We start from the raw sequence: 18455 nt of genomic DNA, 5'->3' as shown, positions 1-18455 counted from the left end.
GACTCATCTCTATCTATGGTGTTCCTCATTCTTGCTGTGACTGTGTTTCCTCAAGTTGAGCTTATGCGTAGAGCCATGACCTAATGGAATATCCCGAGGACATCTGACCCAAGGATCTCTTTTCGGGTACGCAGCATACGGAGTACTGCTCGTTCATCTCCCCAAATCCTACTGCCTATATGGCGAGAAAAACAGTCTAGAACCAGCCATCTCGTGGATTGGCCATTATTATTGGATCCACTTTCCCAAAGAAACTAGGTTCTAGATTTGGTAGTATAGTATAAAGTGTATTTATAGAAAATACTCTCTCAAGGACTGTTACCTTTAAACCTCAACATGACCTGACAGGCATGGCACAGACCGCAAAAGCTTACCACATCCACTCCCGATCTCCTTGACTGCAAGTCTTCTTCCTACACACTAATACTCGAGACTATCTTACACACTAATACTCGAGACTAACCTACCACAAAGGAACACCAAGATTATATGGCCAACATCAGCATCGTGGAAGCCGACCACGAAAGGGTCGAATTCCCCACCACAGTCAACGGTCTCCCCACCGGATTCCCACCAGTCTTAGCACGACGTGGAGTACCCGAATTCATGTGGGATCAAGACATGTACATCATCCGGCATATGGCAGAAAGGCTCTCTAAAGACCAAAATAGGGAGATAGTTCTGGTGTGTTTCACATGCGGGCTGTCGATTTGTTTTTACGGTGCCGCGGTGGATCGGTTTAATGATCGACTGCGAACCTATGTTGATGGGATGAATGCGAGGTATGCACCGTATGGGGTTGTTTGGGAGATGAGATGGATTCCATATTGTGGGACTTTCATGTCTTATGAGACTTAGCTGTTTGGTGTACGTGCATGGGTAGGGGATGTGTGAGGAGGGGGGTTGGAAGTTCTGGTTCAGGAGCTGAAAATAGATACCTAGCCAGTATTGAGCGAGTTAATGCTATGTGGATTCCATTGTGATTGGCTTATGCTAGGTCTCAACGATGGGACATAATTGCGATCGACCACAAGAGAGGAAGGGTGCATGAGATCCTGAATCAAATACCTGGATGGATGGAACGCAAGAGAGACGTGGTCGGATTGACAGATCATATGATTTGGTTGAAACTCTCTCGTGAACTTTTATTTGGTTACGAGTGAGCACCTTAATTACCGACTAATAATGTTCTTTGGAACCTAGTGGGGTTGCCTCCCTAGCTTAAAATTGCTCGCTTCGGGACCATTGCCCGGACGTGGCGGGCCTGGAATCCGAATCGCCGGGAGGGGTCGTTGTTGGTTCCAAGCAACATGTTAACCCCGTTAACGGTTAATTTGGTAAATAAAACTTAATTTTGTGCTTGCACAATCATCGGCTCCGACTTCCATTGAGCTGTCAGTTGACCAGGCCAGCCTCTGAAGCTGTTCTTTCGTATCATGACCTGGGCGGCCAATAGCTCTATGGCAGTTCAATAACATCGCGGCGGTGCATATAGTTTGCATACGTTTTACGATCGTACCCAGATATGAGGATCTAGGCGCAGTCTGCCACATGTCAGAAGTATCAAGTTTGTTCGTCTAATAATCAGGGGAAAGACTCACTGAGAGAACCATAAAAGATCGAGCATAGCATGACAGCCACAAAGCCTCACCCTTACAACTTCCACCTCTACACTCCATGATGAACGCCTACCTCGACCAAGCCCAAAAACAGTCCCTCTTACTCACCCACTATGGATACTCAATCCGCCGACCTCCACGAAACCACAACCACTGAAACAAACTCCACCAACTCCCAACCACCAAACTACCAACCCTTAGAGCGTCTCATAGCCATCCCCCGCGTATGTAACCTCACCGACCGACTCCTAATAAACCTCCCCTTCGTCCGCGCCTACACCGACATTCTAATGAACTTTGGAATCCCCGAAGAAGCCTTCCTCGAATTCATCGACGAGCTGAACATCATACAGGCCGGACACACAGCCCTGAAGTACATGCAAAAGGCCGGTCAGGTCATCCACTTTGCTGACCATATCGACCCCACGAAGATCACCACACTTCTGGGACAATGTTCGGACCTCACAGCTCGTCTCATCCATATGGCATATATCAAGGGACCGTTTGCGCGGAGGACGGCCTATCTAAACAGAGCGAATCGGCTGCTGTTTCATCCCAAGCATCTTGAAGTATCGATCGTCAGTGGGAAGCAGCTGAGGAAGATACTAGGCCTTCATCCTAAGTTTCCGCTTTGTGCATCGCTATGTCCGCGGTGGACCGTACCATCGAAAACGGACCTTGTTCAGGGCGTGCGCTCAAGAGTTCGCGTACCTGGGAGACAGCTATGTCAGCTTATCGACTATGTTTATGACTTGGATCTTGCAGCGGAGGCGAAGAGGGGATGGAGCCAGGAAAAGGGAAAGGTGCGGAGGGATGCGGCGAAGGTTGTTCGAGATTGGCAGGTCGTATCAGAGGTTCAACATGAGATCTGGCGCGGCGAAGCTATCCTGTTATATGAGATGGCAGGGCAGACTGCAGATCTGAAAGCGAGAAAGAAGCTGGTGAAGAAAGCAAGAGAGATGGATAAGGAGGTGAGGCATACGGAGAAGATTACTTGGCTTGTGGTGCAGAATTGGCAGGATTCGGCGTAATGGCGCTTTGGTTTGGTTGTACATGAGTCTGCCACAGTTGTTAGGAGTTAATGGCAATGGCATACCTCTTGTTCGGTTGTTCAATCCTAAGGGAGCGTTAGGGATGCGTGCATTCAAAGTGAACTCTGCCTAGTCTCATCTTACACTGGCGAGGTGCTTTATTGATCGGGGTTCTTCAACCGAACGTGCCTTCCGAGTACGGGCTGTACTCAAACACGCTTCTATACGTTTCATATACAGCACCTGGAGACTAGAGTTTCTATTCAATTCGCACATACTAACCTTGATGTAGGCAATCTACTGCATCAATATGGATGTTTTCTGGTTAACATGGTGACATGAACAAACACAATTTCACGTATACATAAATCGTTGATGCGGCCATTTAAGAAGGGTCTTCGATCGGCGATCCAAATATATCTGGTAATAGTACCTATGGAATGAGTTACAAGGCATTTCACATGTTTCCGAAGAAAGTACAATCGCGCACTTGCTGGGGAGCTCGGTACCATGGATTGAGCTCGGGAAGCGGAGTTCTAGGCCGGCCTTGCATGAGCTTCGGTTAAAGTTCGGAGAGAGGCAATTGATAGCACCTCCTACTTCTTAATCTATATAGTATATTAGAGGGTAACGAACTATTGCAGCCGCATTTTGGGGGGAATAAACTACTAGATCTCATTAGCCTAAGGATAGATAGCATCAAACGTACGAAATAGGTCGACCATGTACTTTTGAGCAGAGTACTCACCTTTTTCTTCATGACTTTCTGGCACTTTCTACATCAAATGGCAAACAGTATTTGAGATAGCCACGTGCTAACTATTTCCCACCTTTACGAAACCCTACATAATATGAAATTAGCTCCGCGACAGTTTACTCAGATGAATTTCTATTTGAATCACGTCCCCACTCGAGTTCACTTGGATGAAACAAGGTGCCCCACTATGCTTTTTCGCTATCCCCAGTTGCCTTTGGCATAGTCTATTGGAAGAATGGTAATTAGGCTCGAGCTGTGGATCATTTCAGAGATCAATTAGTGGCAGCTCTGCCGTGATATATTTTAGTAGTAAAATAAACCAACTATCTAGGAATATATATTCCACAAGATAATGTGAACCCAGATATCAGGTTCCTTTTTGGATTCGATGCTCCATAGAACAAGGTGATAGCGAGTCATCATGAGATGGTCACAGTGAGCTCAACAGTTCCGTTGTAGATGAGATAACGCCTTTGATCATGGCGGGTGCGAGTGTGGTCATCTATCAATTCCGGAACGGGGTCGAATTGAAGTGTGAGTCAGTTGTTATTATGAACAGAGTCCGAAAGGTAGTATGGCAAGTAGGTTGCGGACCAAGAACAGATAAGAATCACTGCCTGAGTGATGTTCGTTGTTGACATGTGGCGGATTGGAATAACAAGTGACATAAGTCAACACAAAGAATCTCAGAGTAAAGGCTGTCCTGTCCTCTGCATCCCGCTTCAACAGAGCTCAATATATGTACAGGCAGCTAATATTCAGGTTTTTCTTTTCCAACGATGCAAAGCCAGTGTGGCGGTTATCATGTCTTCGTGGGATATGACAAGTTAGACATTCCAGATGGCATGGGAATCATCAAGCCGAATGGCTCGGTACAAGGGTCTATTAACATGTGTGGGCAATATATAATGAAGAAAACAAAGCTTTTATGAAACATCGCCACAGGTGAAAGGGCTGTTGACATCACCTTCGCGGTAATTAAGTCGCTGTTGGATAGGGTTAGTGAAAGGTTAGTGTTAAAAGGGTGAGGGGGAGATAACTTACTATATCCTGAATACTCGAGTAAAGACCACCAACAAGAACAATGAGACCAAAGATAAAGACAAACAGATTCACCAGACTGGTCAACAGGTTCTCCTTGGAGTACCATGGCCCCTTACGGATGAGGACATACCACATGATCGGGGGAAGGTAGAAAGAAAAACCAGAGGTGAACAATGCCGATGTGATGGAGAGAAGATCATCGAAGAACGGAATAGCCTCTGCGATGACCCACGAGATGATGGTCAAGACAGTGATCACAATAAGCCACGTAATCCAGCCCTTGGGTGTGTTGATGTACTTGGTCACACTGTTGGCGTAGATCCGGCCGTGAATCAAACGTCCAGCCACGATGGTGCAGATAGCGCCCGAAATAAAGATGACCGGAAGGGCAATGCCGAAGGCGACCTTGCTAACGAGTGTGCCAGCTGAAAGCAAGGCAGGAGACTGGACATCGGTGCCCACGAAGGCGTAGATGGTAGCGCCCGTGACAGTGTAGATGACGATCTGAAGGATGCCAAGGGACCAGATGGATTTGGTGAATTCCCTAGGGGTATGCATCTCGTCCATGAACGAAAAGAGACAGCTAGCGAAGGTGTACGCAAAGACAATATTGCTAATCGCGATGAAACCATCTGAGAAGGTAGGATCGCCCTGCGGCGTGGCCGACCAGTCCACGGCTGCCAAGCCCCCGGTAGAATCAGTACCCCGGATGCCAGTAGCGATGATAGTGATGCCAATGGCTGCCACGATCGAAACAAAATCCACGTAGCCGAGCCAGGCCATATCGGCAAAAGAAGACGGGATGGAGAGCAAGAGAAGAATCACCGCGGACACCACGCTCCAGACAACGGAGCAGATGCCGCTAGACGTGATATGGCGAAGGGCAATGGTGCCGGTTAAGCAATTGGAACCCGTCAGGAAGATCAGCTGAAGGATCAACATGAAGGTGAATAGTTCCCGACCCCAGGTACCCATCAGCAAGGCACCCGCATCACCATAATCCCGAACAGCCGGGAAGGCGAGCTTCACCTGCCCAATCACGTACGAGGTGTAAATGGCTATCAAGCCAATGCCGACGCAGCAGATAACGCCGGCCACCATGCCGAGAGACGCAAATGCGGAAGGAATAGATAACGATCCTAGGCCAATGGCCTCCACAATGAGCATGACCGTTAGACCCTTCCAGCCGAGGCGATGATACTTGGCTTCTCCAGCCTCGATAATCTGCTGTTCCCCATCGTCCACAGCGTCGGGCAGCTTGCCATCGACCCAGGCGTTCAGCTTTGCGGGGAGTGGCTCCTTGTTGGACTTACTGCTCCCATTGCCGGGGAGGTTGGCCTCTAAATTGCCAATTGAAGACTCCATAGTGAGCTGAGCCGTTCCGAGCTTGTACTGGACGCAAGACAGGGGAAGCAGCAACACATGAATAATCGAATCAAAGCTTGAATTTTTGTGGTGACTGTAATTCGCACCTCCCAGACATTGACATCGAGTTTTCACCGTCCTTTACCGCAGGGTATTGCTGTCCGAAACCTGATTACTCCCCGCCGTTGCATCAGTCACCATTGAGGCCCGCTGATTGGGTGGGGAGCGGGAATCATACCATCTGGGTCCAACATGGACCAATTATGGGTTGGCGGGAAACTCACGCGTATTCCGCTTTCAACCCTTCCGCAAAGAGTTTTCCTGCGGGAAACTGTGAAATTTTTGCACTGGTGGGTTCAAATTTACGTAGTTGCGCGATCTGTCTGTCTCCTCCACAGTAGCAACTTCATAACCGCCAGTGAGGTCCGAAATTTCATGTCAAATCTCACTTTAGATGTTAACATTATTACAGTAAATGTAGCTTTGGCTTCCGCATCAATCACATGGAAGCTCAATCAATAGTGTTTGGCTGGTCCAATCTTAGGACGCTGTGCGACGGGCGATAAATTATGTTCCGTCGGAATCCGGACGTGATTGGCAGCCTGCGATCTCGAACTGCCAATCCGATTTTAGAAGTCTTGGCGCCGCAAGGGATGTTCGTTGCAGCCTCAAGCCATGTGGGCGCCACCCACCCCACGCTGTCCACCTGACCTGTCTTATCTGATCCGGGGGTGGTCCATCTGGGGCATTCTATTAGAATTCGGAAAATATTACTGGAGTGCGAAATTAGGATTTGCTAACATACAATCCATCCAGTAATACAAGTGCTGCCTAGCGACTGTCGTGTTGATGTTGATCTTTAATTCTAATAGTATAAAGGGCTGTGTATCCTCTACCAAATCCCTCTATACCAGCCCGAAAACTCCCGCATCTCAGAGCTAGTAAAAGGTTGGTCGACAAAAGGCTTCGTTCTTTAAATGGAAAGAGAACGATAGGCTGGCTAGTTATGGGAAATTAGAAACACTAACATTGATAGCGGACGTTCGTGCGAGTCCTTTGCTCTTGTACGAACTTGGTGACAAGATCTCTCCTCGGGGGCTTTTGAAACGATCGGCCTGTCAAGGCCCAACCTGTCGGATTTGACATTTACATTGGTGTCCTCGCTGACCCCCTCTTTCTTTGTATCCATATTACCGCAGTCTTGTGCATGACTTAGCTGACAGGAGAAAATTTGTAGGGCCAAATACTCCGAGTGAAAATGATGGTGAGGGTCACGGTATATAAATGTTTTATCTAGCATTACAGTAGATTGATATTTCGTTCGCTTGAGGGGAGGAGAAATTTTCTACGAAGTAGGTAGGGAGAGATTTTGGCACTCGGGATTAAGGGACCCTTCATGCCCCATGCCCGAGTATTACTTCCTTCTTAAACCAATATTGTCCATTGACATTCCCTGAAAGTCTGCCAGTTGATGCACACTCACTGACAGATGATGTGGAGCCTTATTGGGTCTCTCCACAATTACCCGTACGGGCCACGAATATTCGATTTTCCCGGGACACAAATAGTAGATAGCAGCTGCTGGCATGAAGGACTTTCTAAGTTCGAACTTGCCATAGCAAAAATTGGCAATACTCATCACTCAAGCGGAACTGTCAAGCTTCACTATGACTTCGTTCGCTTTTCTCCACCTAGTAACCTGCACAACCAAATTGCCATCTATCGTGGATGTACTGCTTGACCGGTTTCTCCTCCTGCGCCGTGGAAACAACTAATCTGCGTGTAGACTAGAAAGAGTGGAAGGCATGGCATAAGCATCCCGTCATGATCGGTCATCTCGAACAGTGATACATTATACCACGTCCAAGTATAATCGAGTCTATCTATACTTTAAGTAGTTTAGCATGGTAATACGTGCATCTTCCTAGATGCGTACCCAAAGGAGGTAAGTTCTGAAAATCTGAGTAGATGCCAATGACTCCTCTTGTCCTTCCTTTATTAGTATGATCCTGGTCGATACTCCGATATGTTGCTCATCTTCTAGGGAGGAATGTGAAAACCCATATCATCATAGGTTAGACCACCAGCATTAGCACTGCCTAATGAAATTCTTTTCGGACAAAAAGAAAGTACCGCTTTCCAAAAACGCAGAAGATAGTAAACATGACCCTTGGGGCGAACTACTGCAAGAAAACGCTCTTCCACATCGCGATATTTGTAACAAGCCCAAAGACTTATCATCTGGCTTTCTTTTCTCAGATCCGACTTGTTACTAGCCAATGGCAACCTCGATCTCGCGGTTCTTCGCCTCTATCCATGCACCGTGCTAATATGTCACAACATTCATCCCAGGGGTAAAGTTACTTTCTGTTGCGTCACCTCTGTGGCCCGCAGGAGTTCCTCCATCGATGGGCTTAGTGGTCCACAGGAAATTACGACAAGTCTCATAACGCAACACGTCTGTACGGAATGGCCTTCTACTGCTACTTCATCAGTACACGCTCCTTCAGCGATAACATCAGATCGTTGGACGTAAAATCACTTTACCTAACCTTCCGGGAGCTCTTTTCCTGCAGCTCACCCTTGACAAACAGATTATCTGTGTGATATATGATAGTAGCGCTCAGGACAAAAAGGTCCGGGATGAAGACCTCTATTCTGTGATCTAGATGCTGTATCGTTTCAGTCATAATGATGCATGTCTGGCTATTATGGAAGCTCTTATCACCAGCCCGACCGAGAGGACATACATCGAACGGACACTTCCAGTCAAAAATCGACTTTTGCTGCAACGTGGAGTACCACGTGGTGCTGGGCCGCCGGGGCGGAGAATCCATTATAATAGTTACACAGATAGGTCGGCACTATTTTCGAGACAGAAGGAGCTATATCGTCAGCAAGAAGTCTCGGAGGAAGAGGAGCTCTGAGGCGGATTTGACCGTCCTCAAGTTTAGGCATTATAGCACTTGAACAGATTTACGGCTATGATACCAGCGGTTCAGCAGCTGTGAATTATTGTACTATAAACTTTCACACAAGCTGAGATCACGGGGCCGGAGTCTAGCACCAAACGGGCCCGGTTAGGAAATGAGAAATGTCTCCATAAGTCCGACAGTCCATTCCTTTGTTCCTTTCTCCCCACTTTGTCTATTTTCGTGGCTGTTGGGTCCAAGCGTGCCTCTAGCAGGGGTTCGTACAGGGCGGCGGGCAGACAATCCAAATATGCATGTGCTGCTTGCCTGGTTCCCCTCACCACGCCTCACTTATCTATCCTCTTGTTACTGATGCTTCCTCCCACTAAATGGCTAGTGATTGGGAACTTCACTTACACTAGTTCTTACTACGCACTGGGTTATACCCTCCTCAAGCCAAAGACAATGAAGACAGACAAACAAAAAAAATAACTACTAGTGGCTGCTATATAAACAGCACACCCCAGTCATTATATCTTCGTCCCCGTAATCTCAAGGTTGAAAGACTTTAAGGTTCCGGCCCTCATTCCTTCGAAATGTGGACCAGAAATCGGTGGAGAATATGATAAGGCTCATGGCCAATTTTCGAAGGGTGCACGGACTTTTGTCGGTTGCTGTCCTTGGGAACAATGGCATATTAACAACCCCACCCTTGTTAGTCTCCTGTAAGATAGCGGGAGGCAGTGCTTTACACAGCTTTGGATGTAAACTTGAGGTGGTGTGATGAGCACCACTGAGGGCGGTGAAATGTCTTGCTAATATACAATGAGACTCGGGTCTGGCGGCTTCACCTATCCATTCTCCGATCAATTATACATTCACCCCTCCCGCACCCCCTCTTCTTTCCTCACACCCTCAAGCTATGGTCCTTTGTGGTTGATCTATACGCCAATTCTGGCTTAGTCGCCTGCAGATCTTCTCGTATTGGATGCTGTGTGTATACGCTTCATACTATGCCATCAGTTACAGACTGACAGCTTTTGCCGAACTCTCTTTCTGCTGCTTATGTCACCACTTACATTTCATTTTATGCGCTCATATATGGGCAATAATACTCGAGAGTATCTCAGATCGGCATGAACAGGATATCCCGGCTTGTTGAATAGATCTGTAGAATACCATGTGTTAAGTATATCTGAGTAGATAACTCGCTTCCGATTATCCTGTAGTCCTTCAACTCACACCAAGATTGTAGTACCAAGTCACAGATATGTTTATGTACAGCATCGATGTCATGTTATCGAATGCCCCATTGTCCCATCACACTTCAGTGTACTTTCTCATCTGCAGGCTGCACCGACCCCTCATCTGAAGTGGGGATGACCACTTAGTCCAGAAGCGCCCTATGAACTGTTGACACGCTGGCCTGCATTGTCGGTTGTCAAGGGAGGGGCGACAGCGGGAAGTAGAAGAACAATTCCAAGTGGATGAGCTCCATGTCGAGGATCGTGCGTCGGCCGTAACTGAGTCATGATGCCTGTCATGTCCGCTTCTTAACCGACCTCGAACGGCCGGTGCAGGGGTCAGTGAGCTGTGAACAATGAATAAGAGATGCTAGCATAGGATACACTGTATAAGGACTTAGCCGGTTAAATATCGGTATGCCTTTTTTACACTTCCCAGTAACGGGCAAATGACATTGCGTCTTATCGTTAGCCTGAAAGAGTCTTAGGTATAAGCAAAGAGGTATTTAAGGATGAGCATTCGCCAAACTGAATATTTTCTTCTTTCCATCCCAAAAACCTCTCCTCCTTGCACTTAGCCAAAATGACCGTCTCTTCCCACATCGAAAACTACAACCAGCACGCATACTGGACTTCTTCAGACCGCAATTTCCTATTCTCTGCCCGCCTGCACCTCCAGCACTTCCTCTACCAGAACACTATTGGCTATCTCCTAGATCCTGCCGTGGAGAAGGCTGTGACCTCCGCCCAGCAGCCTCTGAAAGTCGCCGACCTCGGCTGCGGCAATGGCATCTGGCTGACAGAGCTAAACAGCGAGTTATCGAAGAAAAACATCACCGCACAGCTTGACGGCTTTGACATCAACCCCATCCACTTCCCGGCGCCCGCATACCTGCCCCCCGCGGTCACCCTGCAGAAGCTAGACATCCTCGCCAATCCCTTCCCCGCCCACCTTCTCGGCACCTATGATTTAGTGCACATTCGCTCTTTTGGTAGCACTATCTCAGGCAGCGATCTTCTCACTCCCACACTATCTGTGGCCTCCTCACTCTTGAAACCCGGTGGCTACTTGCAGTGGGAAGAAAATCGCGGCGACATATTCCTCGTCGAGGCACCAAACTCTAAGACCCCGACTGCAGCCTGCGAAAGCGTAATGAAGGTGCTTAAGGACGGTCTTAAGGCCAAGGGCATCAGCTACGCCTGGATAGACGAGCTTGATACCCCCATGACGGGATTCGGGTTCCAGAATGTACGCCTTCAAAAATACGATAAGCGCAAGCTGGACTACAAGGCTTGGACTGATGCGTACCTCATTATCTTGGAGGACCTGACTCCTTTGTTTCCACGCAAGGCTGATGCTCCCGATGCGCCTCTGTCCCGTGAGGCTTGGTTTGATATGTTATCTGCTGCGGTCAAGGAGACGGAGAAGGGTGTTGTCTTTCATCAGAGCCACATTATTACGGCTGTGGGGCAGAAGCCGCTTGCGTAAACTTCGTTTCGTGTTCTTGAGAAGATACTTCATATCTCGGCTCACTATCTTGTTGTGTTCAAATTGAGTTTTATTGATGTTATCTATCTCTTATCTTATATGGCTATAATGATCAATACGTTACGCGTACAAATGTCGGTGGCTTCTCTCTCTTGATGGGGTAGCATATAGGAGTTCATGTTCCACTGCTACCGAGTCTTTTTAGCACTGCTATTGCTCCTCTTGTAGATCTGGCCTTAACCGCAATTATATCTACGTAAGCAACCTTGTTGTGCTTTGGAAAGTAGTAGCGTATCATTGTAGGTCAAGAAAGACCCCGTAGACAAATGTTTATAATTGAGAAGCTGTGCACATCTCATGATGTCTATTGCAAGGCTCTATCTTCGTTTCTTTCTATGTTTCAGATGAAACTGCTGCTATGACTGTATCCCGGCTCGGCGGCGCTGGAAATAATCACCGCCAAGAAGAACTGCAGGCGGGAGTAGAAGCATAAAACACCATGTTTTCACCATCAAAGCAGACAAAAGGTGATAGAAAAATAGATTAACAAATTACCATGTCGTTTATCATGCGGAAAAGTGTCAGTCAACCATCTACAGTAGATGCGGAACGATGCTGAGGGCAATGCTGGGCTTTATTGATGCGCCAAGATAATGTTATCAGAATTCCTTGACATCAAGTGATTACATAGGTCGACCACCGATCAGTAACTAGTAAGTATATTAGATATAGACATCTATAGTGAATAGATAGGGAATTACATGGCTGTGTGTGAATTATGAAGCTCGGTACTACGCGACTAGCAAAAGTATTGACACCCAAGGGCGCTCCTAGGAGTTCACAATGTAGAGGGTTCTTTAGCTCGTGACCAGTTGACCTTGTGCTATTATCTCATGCTCGTTGTGGAAGTAATCATGTCTGCCAATACCTCTGCCACGAGGCGTAGAAGGTATAGACAGTCTATGAATTATCTCAGTTCACAGAGACAACAATTCTCAGGCCACATATCGATTAGGAAACCATAGTATCTTTGAAGCATCATCCTACAAGCTCAAGGGGGCGGGGCTATCGGGCCATCAACTCAACTAGTCAATTACTAGCCTTTCCAATGAATGACTCACTAGGTAAGCACTAGCAACTACCTATATAGACATACTCCAGCACTGTACCCCATTCCCTCGCCCTTGTCTATCGACTCTCATCATCCCTCTCAAAACTTCATCTTTATTTCTTTTTGCCTGCAACCACGCCATGGACCACTTCAACCACACAGCCAACATCGGCACCCACACCCTCAGCTACGCCCTCCGCGGCCCACCCCGCCAACCCAATACCCCTCTCGTAATAATCCTAACTGGAATTACCAGCAGCGCTCTAGAATGGAGCGCCGTATGCCGTCACCTCTCCACCGACGCATCCATCCTCCTCTACGAGCGATCCGGATACGGCCGCAGCGAGCCATCCCCAAACCCACCCGACTCTCTTACCGTCATTAACGAACTCTGCCATCTTCTTGACGCCGCAGCCCTAGCCCCGCCATACCTCGTCATCGGACACTCCTGGGGTGGTATCCTGGCGCGGGAATTCCTCGCCGCCCGACCAGACGATATCTGTGGCATGGTGCTCGTAGATCCAGTCCAGGAGCGTATGATTATGGAAACGTGGCCGGATCCGAGCATTGCTTCTGTCACCGATGGGTTGGATTACATGGATGTTGTTGGGCTAGTGCGCGATCGTGTGTTAACAGATGAAGAATGGGACGATTTGATGGCGGAGGAAAATAGTGAAAAGCATGCGAAACAGGCGGCACTAGAAATGCCGTTTCTGCAGGTCAGTCGGGGTGTACTGGCAGAGAAGGAGCAACTTGCCCCTGGGAAGGATGTTATGAGAGGAAAGCCGTTGAGTGTGCTGGGAGGAAATTCAAAGAGGGATCATGAGCTGTTGTATGAGGCTGGTGTAGCCAAGGGGGGAGGTACTGATGCGCAGCGGAAGAGGTTCAGAGAGTATCTGGCGAGGTGGGAGAGGTGTGAAGAGGAGTTTCATCGGGAGTTGTTGAGTTTGTCGAGTGTTGCGCGGTATTCGGTGACGAAGCGGAGTGGGCATAATATCCAACTGATGGAGCCGGAGTTGGTTGCGGATGAGGTTCGTTGGGTGTTGAAGATGATTCGTGAATGATATGGTAAGCATTTTGTTTCCACTTGGGGGGCCCAGCTGATAGAAATATATAGCTTATCGGGTCCACAGGATTTGTCTTTGCTGAGCGCAAATACTCGGTATAGTGTCTTTGACGCAAAGAATATGGAAAGTTCACGATCAACCCCATGCTTTTTCCATGTCACAGGTTCGCCTGCGCCACCGCTTTCTTGTGCTCATGTGTAGGGGGGGGTTGTGGGTCTCAAGGAGTCACCGCATGATTGAAGTAATCGTGAGGCATGGCTCTTCCGTGAGAACTGGCAACGACGCGCGTCAGTATAAGCCGACGATGGCGACGATGATAGTATGTGATACCATGTTGCTGCCGGCGGCAAGCTCAAGCAACTTACATGGAGCTTCGACTGCAGGCGAAGCAGATGGCGTCACAAATGAATCAGACATTTATAGAAGGAGCCAATCTGGCAAAAGGGTGCATTCATGCCGATCCGTTGCTCGAGAATTCCTGGAGGAGTGAAGCGATTAGTCTGCAGCAATTCATATTGAATCAGGTACGATAAATTGTTGAGGCATTCACTGCAGCCAGGCAAATGTCAGCTGATCCTTCGCCTCTTCTTCCTGCGTGGCCTCCGAGCACCACCTCAACCAATCAACCACCCAGCCCCTTGAGATCTAGATAGATCAAATCCATATATCTATGACCCTTCGTCTTGACATAAATCTCTTCAACGATCTGATCAAGTGAGCCACTGATAGGTTAGTCTACATGAAGACTGTTGGCCTAAAGTGAGAAATTGGAAATTACTTTTGACATAAGCCGTCGAAGAAGTTTGTAAATTCAGTAAAAGACTTTCGAAAAACTGAAGAAAGAAAAGCTATCTGCAGCAACGGAATCAGGCCACTTTATTATCACGGTGGCCGATCATACATCCATAAGTCTCTTTTACCTCTTCCAGCTCCTGTTGTCAACTCCTTATCTATTTTAAACCTTCCCGGGAGTCCTTCAGCTCGTTTCTACTAACTTCATTGGCAGGTTCCATCTTTGGAATCGATGTCCGGTTCTCGAAGCGGTTCTTGTCACGTGACTAAGCATGGGAGGCCAGGGTCTCACAGTGGGTGGGCGATCGTGTGTTGACTGATGAGAAAGTAGAAAGAAGGGGAGACTTAGGTACACGCAGACGGGCCATCTGGTGTCCTCGACGAACAGAGGATGACGAATTCATGGGATTGGGGGAGGGGAGGAAGAAGCAAGACAGGTAAAACAAGGGAACAATGTGATGATCAGGAGGGGTGGGAGAGCAGAACAGTAATCGAAACTGATCCAGAAGTGGTATGAGGAGGGGGAAAATAAGAAGAGAGAATTTCTCAAAGGGAAGGCTAGAGCGCAGATGGCCCATCTGCGCTCCTTGACGAACAGAGGAAGATGAATTCATGGTATCTAGAGCAGGAGAGAGAAGCAGAGGATACAGGACAAAAGAACAAATTGATAAATGGGAAGGGCGAGGAACAGCAGGAAGCCAAGAACACTGAAGCAAAAGTGGTATGAGGAGGGAAAAATAAGAAGAGAGATTCTCGGAAGGAAGGCTGAGGAACACGTAGACAGGCCATCTGGTATCATCTATGAACAGGGAAACAAGAATTTATATCCAAGGGGAGAAGAGAAAGAAGCAATCCAGATAAAGCAAGGCGACAAAGTGATGGTATGAGTGCGAGGAACAGCAAAAACAGTAAGGATGCTGAATCGGAAGTGGTATGAGGAGGAGAAAAGGAAGAAGAGAGGAACTCTGAAAGAGAAGGCTGAGGTACACGCAGACGGGCCATCTGGTGTCCTCCACGAGAAGGAGGCAAAGAGGTAAAGAACCAAGGCAAGGTAATAGCGATAAATGTGAGTGTGAGAGCATCAACATGGCATGAACCACAAGTAGTATGAGGAGAAAACGAAAAGAGGACTTGAGAGAGCAAGAAAAAGAGATAGCCCTGAGAAGACTGGGGAGATTGCACAAAAGAGCGGAGTGTAGAAAGAAGGGGGATTATTATGAAGTTTAAGGAGAGTCTGCAACTCTTCCCCAACCTTTCCCCTCCTCCCAGCGGTCAGAAGGATTTTACCATGTCCTTTGATTCCTCCTTCCCATCCCTGTCTCATTACTCGTTATTCGGTGACGAGGAGTAGTGGGCATGATATTCAGCCGACAAAGCTGGATTCAATCGCGGACGAGGTTCCCGGGGCTCTGGCGGGTCCTGGGATGATTCGGAGATATTATGAGGAGACGCACATAGTTTTTATTCAGAAGGACCTGCTGGTATGAATAGATCCTGTCAGGTCCTGGGTAATTAGCTTGTGTATGTTTTCTCTGCGCTGAATGTATATGCTCGACATGGTCTCTTCTGCGCGAAGACGTAAGAGCACTTCACTCACTCACCTGCGCCACCGGTATCTCGAGTCACCTGAGAATTTACCAAAATTCATCAAATACTTGGGCAAACATGTCGTACGTGGAGAGAACCGTATGTGTATTTGTCGAAGCACTAACCGCTAGACCAAAAACGATATATCGCACAGCTCAGCCAGGCGACGGAGAGATATGTGTCCCAACAGTATTCGATCTATCTGATCTTAAGGGAATGGTTGTATGTCGAGGTTTGGAAGAGGTGGCGAAGGATAACTGACATGAACGTCTTAGCTGAACATCAAGCATAACTGCACATTGAGAATTCACTCCGCCCCTCATCATGAGGATGTTAAAGCTTATACCGTACTTGATGTCAAAATCCTTGCTGATAGCAAAGTTGTGCAACCTTTGTGGAGCTCCGACTACAGACAAATGGAAATTGTGTCACGGGCGTACTACTAGTAGCCATGGAAGGAGCTGATTTGCCAGGAAGTCGCGTTTATGCTAATCCGTCACATAACATCTCCTAAAGGAGCGAAATACTCAGTTTGCGGACATTCACTAAATATTTTTCATATATCTTTCTTATTTTCTTATTTTTTTTTATATTTTTTATTTTTATTTTTATTTTTTATTTTTTTGGATGTTGCAGTGTTGTGATGATGAAGAAAGCTAACTAGAAAACAAACAAAGCAATTGAGTAATCCACCAATAGCCCTGCGAGTGATTACAAGCGAACCCCCGAGCATAGTAAAAGCCCCCACCAAAAAGCCCATCACCACTGTGAAACGGCCATCAAGTCCCAGTTCCTTGCAAGCCAGCATTGGCATAATCGATGCTTGCAGATGTATTGGACGGATCTCCCTTCCATCAACAACCCTCGCTTCAGTATCATTAAGAACTTCTTCAATCAGATCAGCGCCCAAAACCCTGCGTCTGGATCCACATGGGTGATACGCTGGAGACAATGCACATTGCGCGCATCGTCACGATCCTCTATAATCCATTCGCCTAGAACTAGAATTTATTAGTCGTGAGATGGAACATGTGGAGCACCTCCGAAGTTCCACTGCCGGCCAAATTTGCCGCATTGCCAATGTGGTCGAAGTAGAATGGCATTTCTAGCATCGGTTTGCCTTGACAGAGGCCTTTGTTGGTACTAGTCCCACCTCCGTGGGTGAGATTGTGCGGATATAGAGATGGTCCAGGATCGACCGTTGCGGTGCAAAGGAAGGTAATATCCAGTCAGCATGTTCTCCGTCAAAATGTTTCCCAAAGCTGATTGTTTGTTCTTGGATAGTGAAATGTTTTGGTGCGTCGTTCCGTCCGCTCTCACCCACTGACCAAATTAGGCCGTCGACAACACCTTCTTTCATGACGTGGACGAGACCTTGAATAACCTCCCGAGCAACTGCATGAGGAAGAATAGAATGCGTCCCCGAGGCGATAGAAATGGTTTTTTCGTGGCGGTTAGGGAACTTCTAGTGGAGGAGGTCCAATGGAGGGTACTCATCTACTTATTTTGGTCCGACTGCTGCGACCAAGGGAGGAAGGTCTTCGGTCTCGAAGTGAACGAAGAAAGAGTTGACTGGGAGTAGTAATCAGATTTCTTCGGCGTTAGAAGAAGGTAATTCGGACCGATGATTTGCGCATAGCTTTGGTCCAGTTCCTTGGTTTCGGCACTTCGGGCAAGGCTCGCAAGACTACAGGTTCATTGCTGATACGCGACTACATTGATGCAATCTCCGAATCTAAGATTATATCGAGTTGGAAGCCTGGTTGGTCAGGCATGTATGACCACGGTACCATCAAGTAGGGCATCTGGGATCAGCCAATAACAATGGGCACCTTGTACTCCATTCGGGCGTTCTTGGCCGCATTGACGAAGAAGTCAGCTACCAGTATGTCCGGTCGTGTGGCAGGGTGAAATCTGATATTCTTCAGTCCGTGGTAAGTCTGCGTCCACGGTGTGTAGCCATAACATCCCCAAGTCCTCTGGCCAGATCGCAGGGCCGACTGCGTTCGTAGTGCACATCGAGTTGTTCCTCTGTCGGCCCAGGGGTCCCAGGAGATGCGTCAACAAACTTTGGCGGTAACTGGCCCATTTCCCTTGACTATCGACCGTTGCGAAGTCGACTACATGCCATTGGGGTCAGGCTTTTCCCCACTTCTTGAACGGAGGCTGCAATAAGCGATTGGTATTCAATTGAATTCTCCAAAGCCAAGCACCACACAAACCTCGCTGGTAATACTTCAGGTAACACCTTCATCAGTGTACATATTCCAATTTGAGCGCTCACTAAATTGCTTGATATCGTCTTGCGTAGCGCAGCAGTTGCGTTTGGGGGTACTGTCGAACCATAGTCACAAATGTGCTGACCGCGAGAAATACGACGAGAAATAGCCCGGCGTTTGTGTTGGACGCTGAAGCTGATGAGTAGGTTATAAAGATA

The 18455-nt window shown here is 47.7% G+C and overlaps 5 protein-coding genes across 5 annotated transcripts; 4 read left to right on the top strand and 1 right to left on the bottom strand.

The window, feature by feature from the left end:
* Window positions 1-341: 341 nt before the first annotated feature.
* Window positions 342-1028, top strand: BO83DRAFT_62963 (uncharacterized protein). The gene is made up of 2 exons (XM_025537490.1): window positions 342-400; window positions 475-1028. The coding sequence occupies exon 2, from the start codon at window positions 490-492 to the stop codon at window positions 856-858; it is 369 nt and encodes a 122-aa protein (XP_025386681.1). The 5' UTR covers window positions 342-400; window positions 475-489; the 3' UTR covers window positions 859-1028.
* Window positions 1029-1677: 649 nt separating this feature from the next.
* Window positions 1678-2683, top strand: BO83DRAFT_340693 (uncharacterized protein). The gene has a single exon (XM_025528596.1). It carries the CDS (start codon window positions 1733-1735, stop codon window positions 2648-2650), a length of 918 nt encoding a protein of 305 aa, XP_025386680.1. The 5' UTR covers window positions 1678-1732; the 3' UTR covers window positions 2651-2683.
* A 1650-nt stretch (window positions 2684-4333) lies between these two features.
* On the bottom strand, window positions 4334-5816 carry BO83DRAFT_428399 (amino acid transporter; the record flags this gene model as incomplete). Its single annotated transcript, XM_025535402.1, has 2 exons — window positions 4334-4393; window positions 4452-5816. 2 exons carry the CDS (start codon window positions 5814-5816, stop codon window positions 4334-4336), a joined length of 1425 nt encoding a protein of 474 aa, XP_025386679.1.
* A 4716-nt stretch (window positions 5817-10532) lies between these two features.
* Window positions 10533-11501, top strand: BO83DRAFT_447866 (class I SAM-dependent methyltransferase). The gene has a single exon (XM_025536662.1). It carries the CDS (start codon window positions 10556-10558, stop codon window positions 11459-11461), a length of 906 nt encoding a protein of 301 aa, XP_025386678.1. The 5' UTR covers window positions 10533-10555; the 3' UTR covers window positions 11462-11501.
* A 1152-nt stretch (window positions 11502-12653) lies between these two features.
* BO83DRAFT_62937 (alpha/beta fold hydrolase) lies at window positions 12654-13845 on the top strand. Its single transcript, XM_025537489.1, has 2 exons — window positions 12654-13640; window positions 13690-13845. The coding sequence occupies exon 1, from the start codon at window positions 12713-12715 to the stop codon at window positions 13634-13636; it is 924 nt and encodes a 307-aa protein (XP_025386677.1). The 5' UTR covers window positions 12654-12712; the 3' UTR covers window positions 13637-13640; window positions 13690-13845.
* Window positions 13846-18455: the final 4610 nt, after the last annotated feature.

The sequence above is a fragment of the Aspergillus eucalypticola genome (assembly GCF_003184535.1).
Source record: "Aspergillus eucalypticola CBS 122712 chromosome Unknown BO83scaffold_17, whole genome shotgun sequence".
NCBI lineage: Eukaryota > Fungi > Ascomycota > Eurotiomycetes > Eurotiales > Aspergillaceae > Aspergillus > Aspergillus eucalypticola.
Note: the sequence above shows the minus strand (reverse complement) of the source record. Positions and strands in the feature narration are given on the sequence as shown.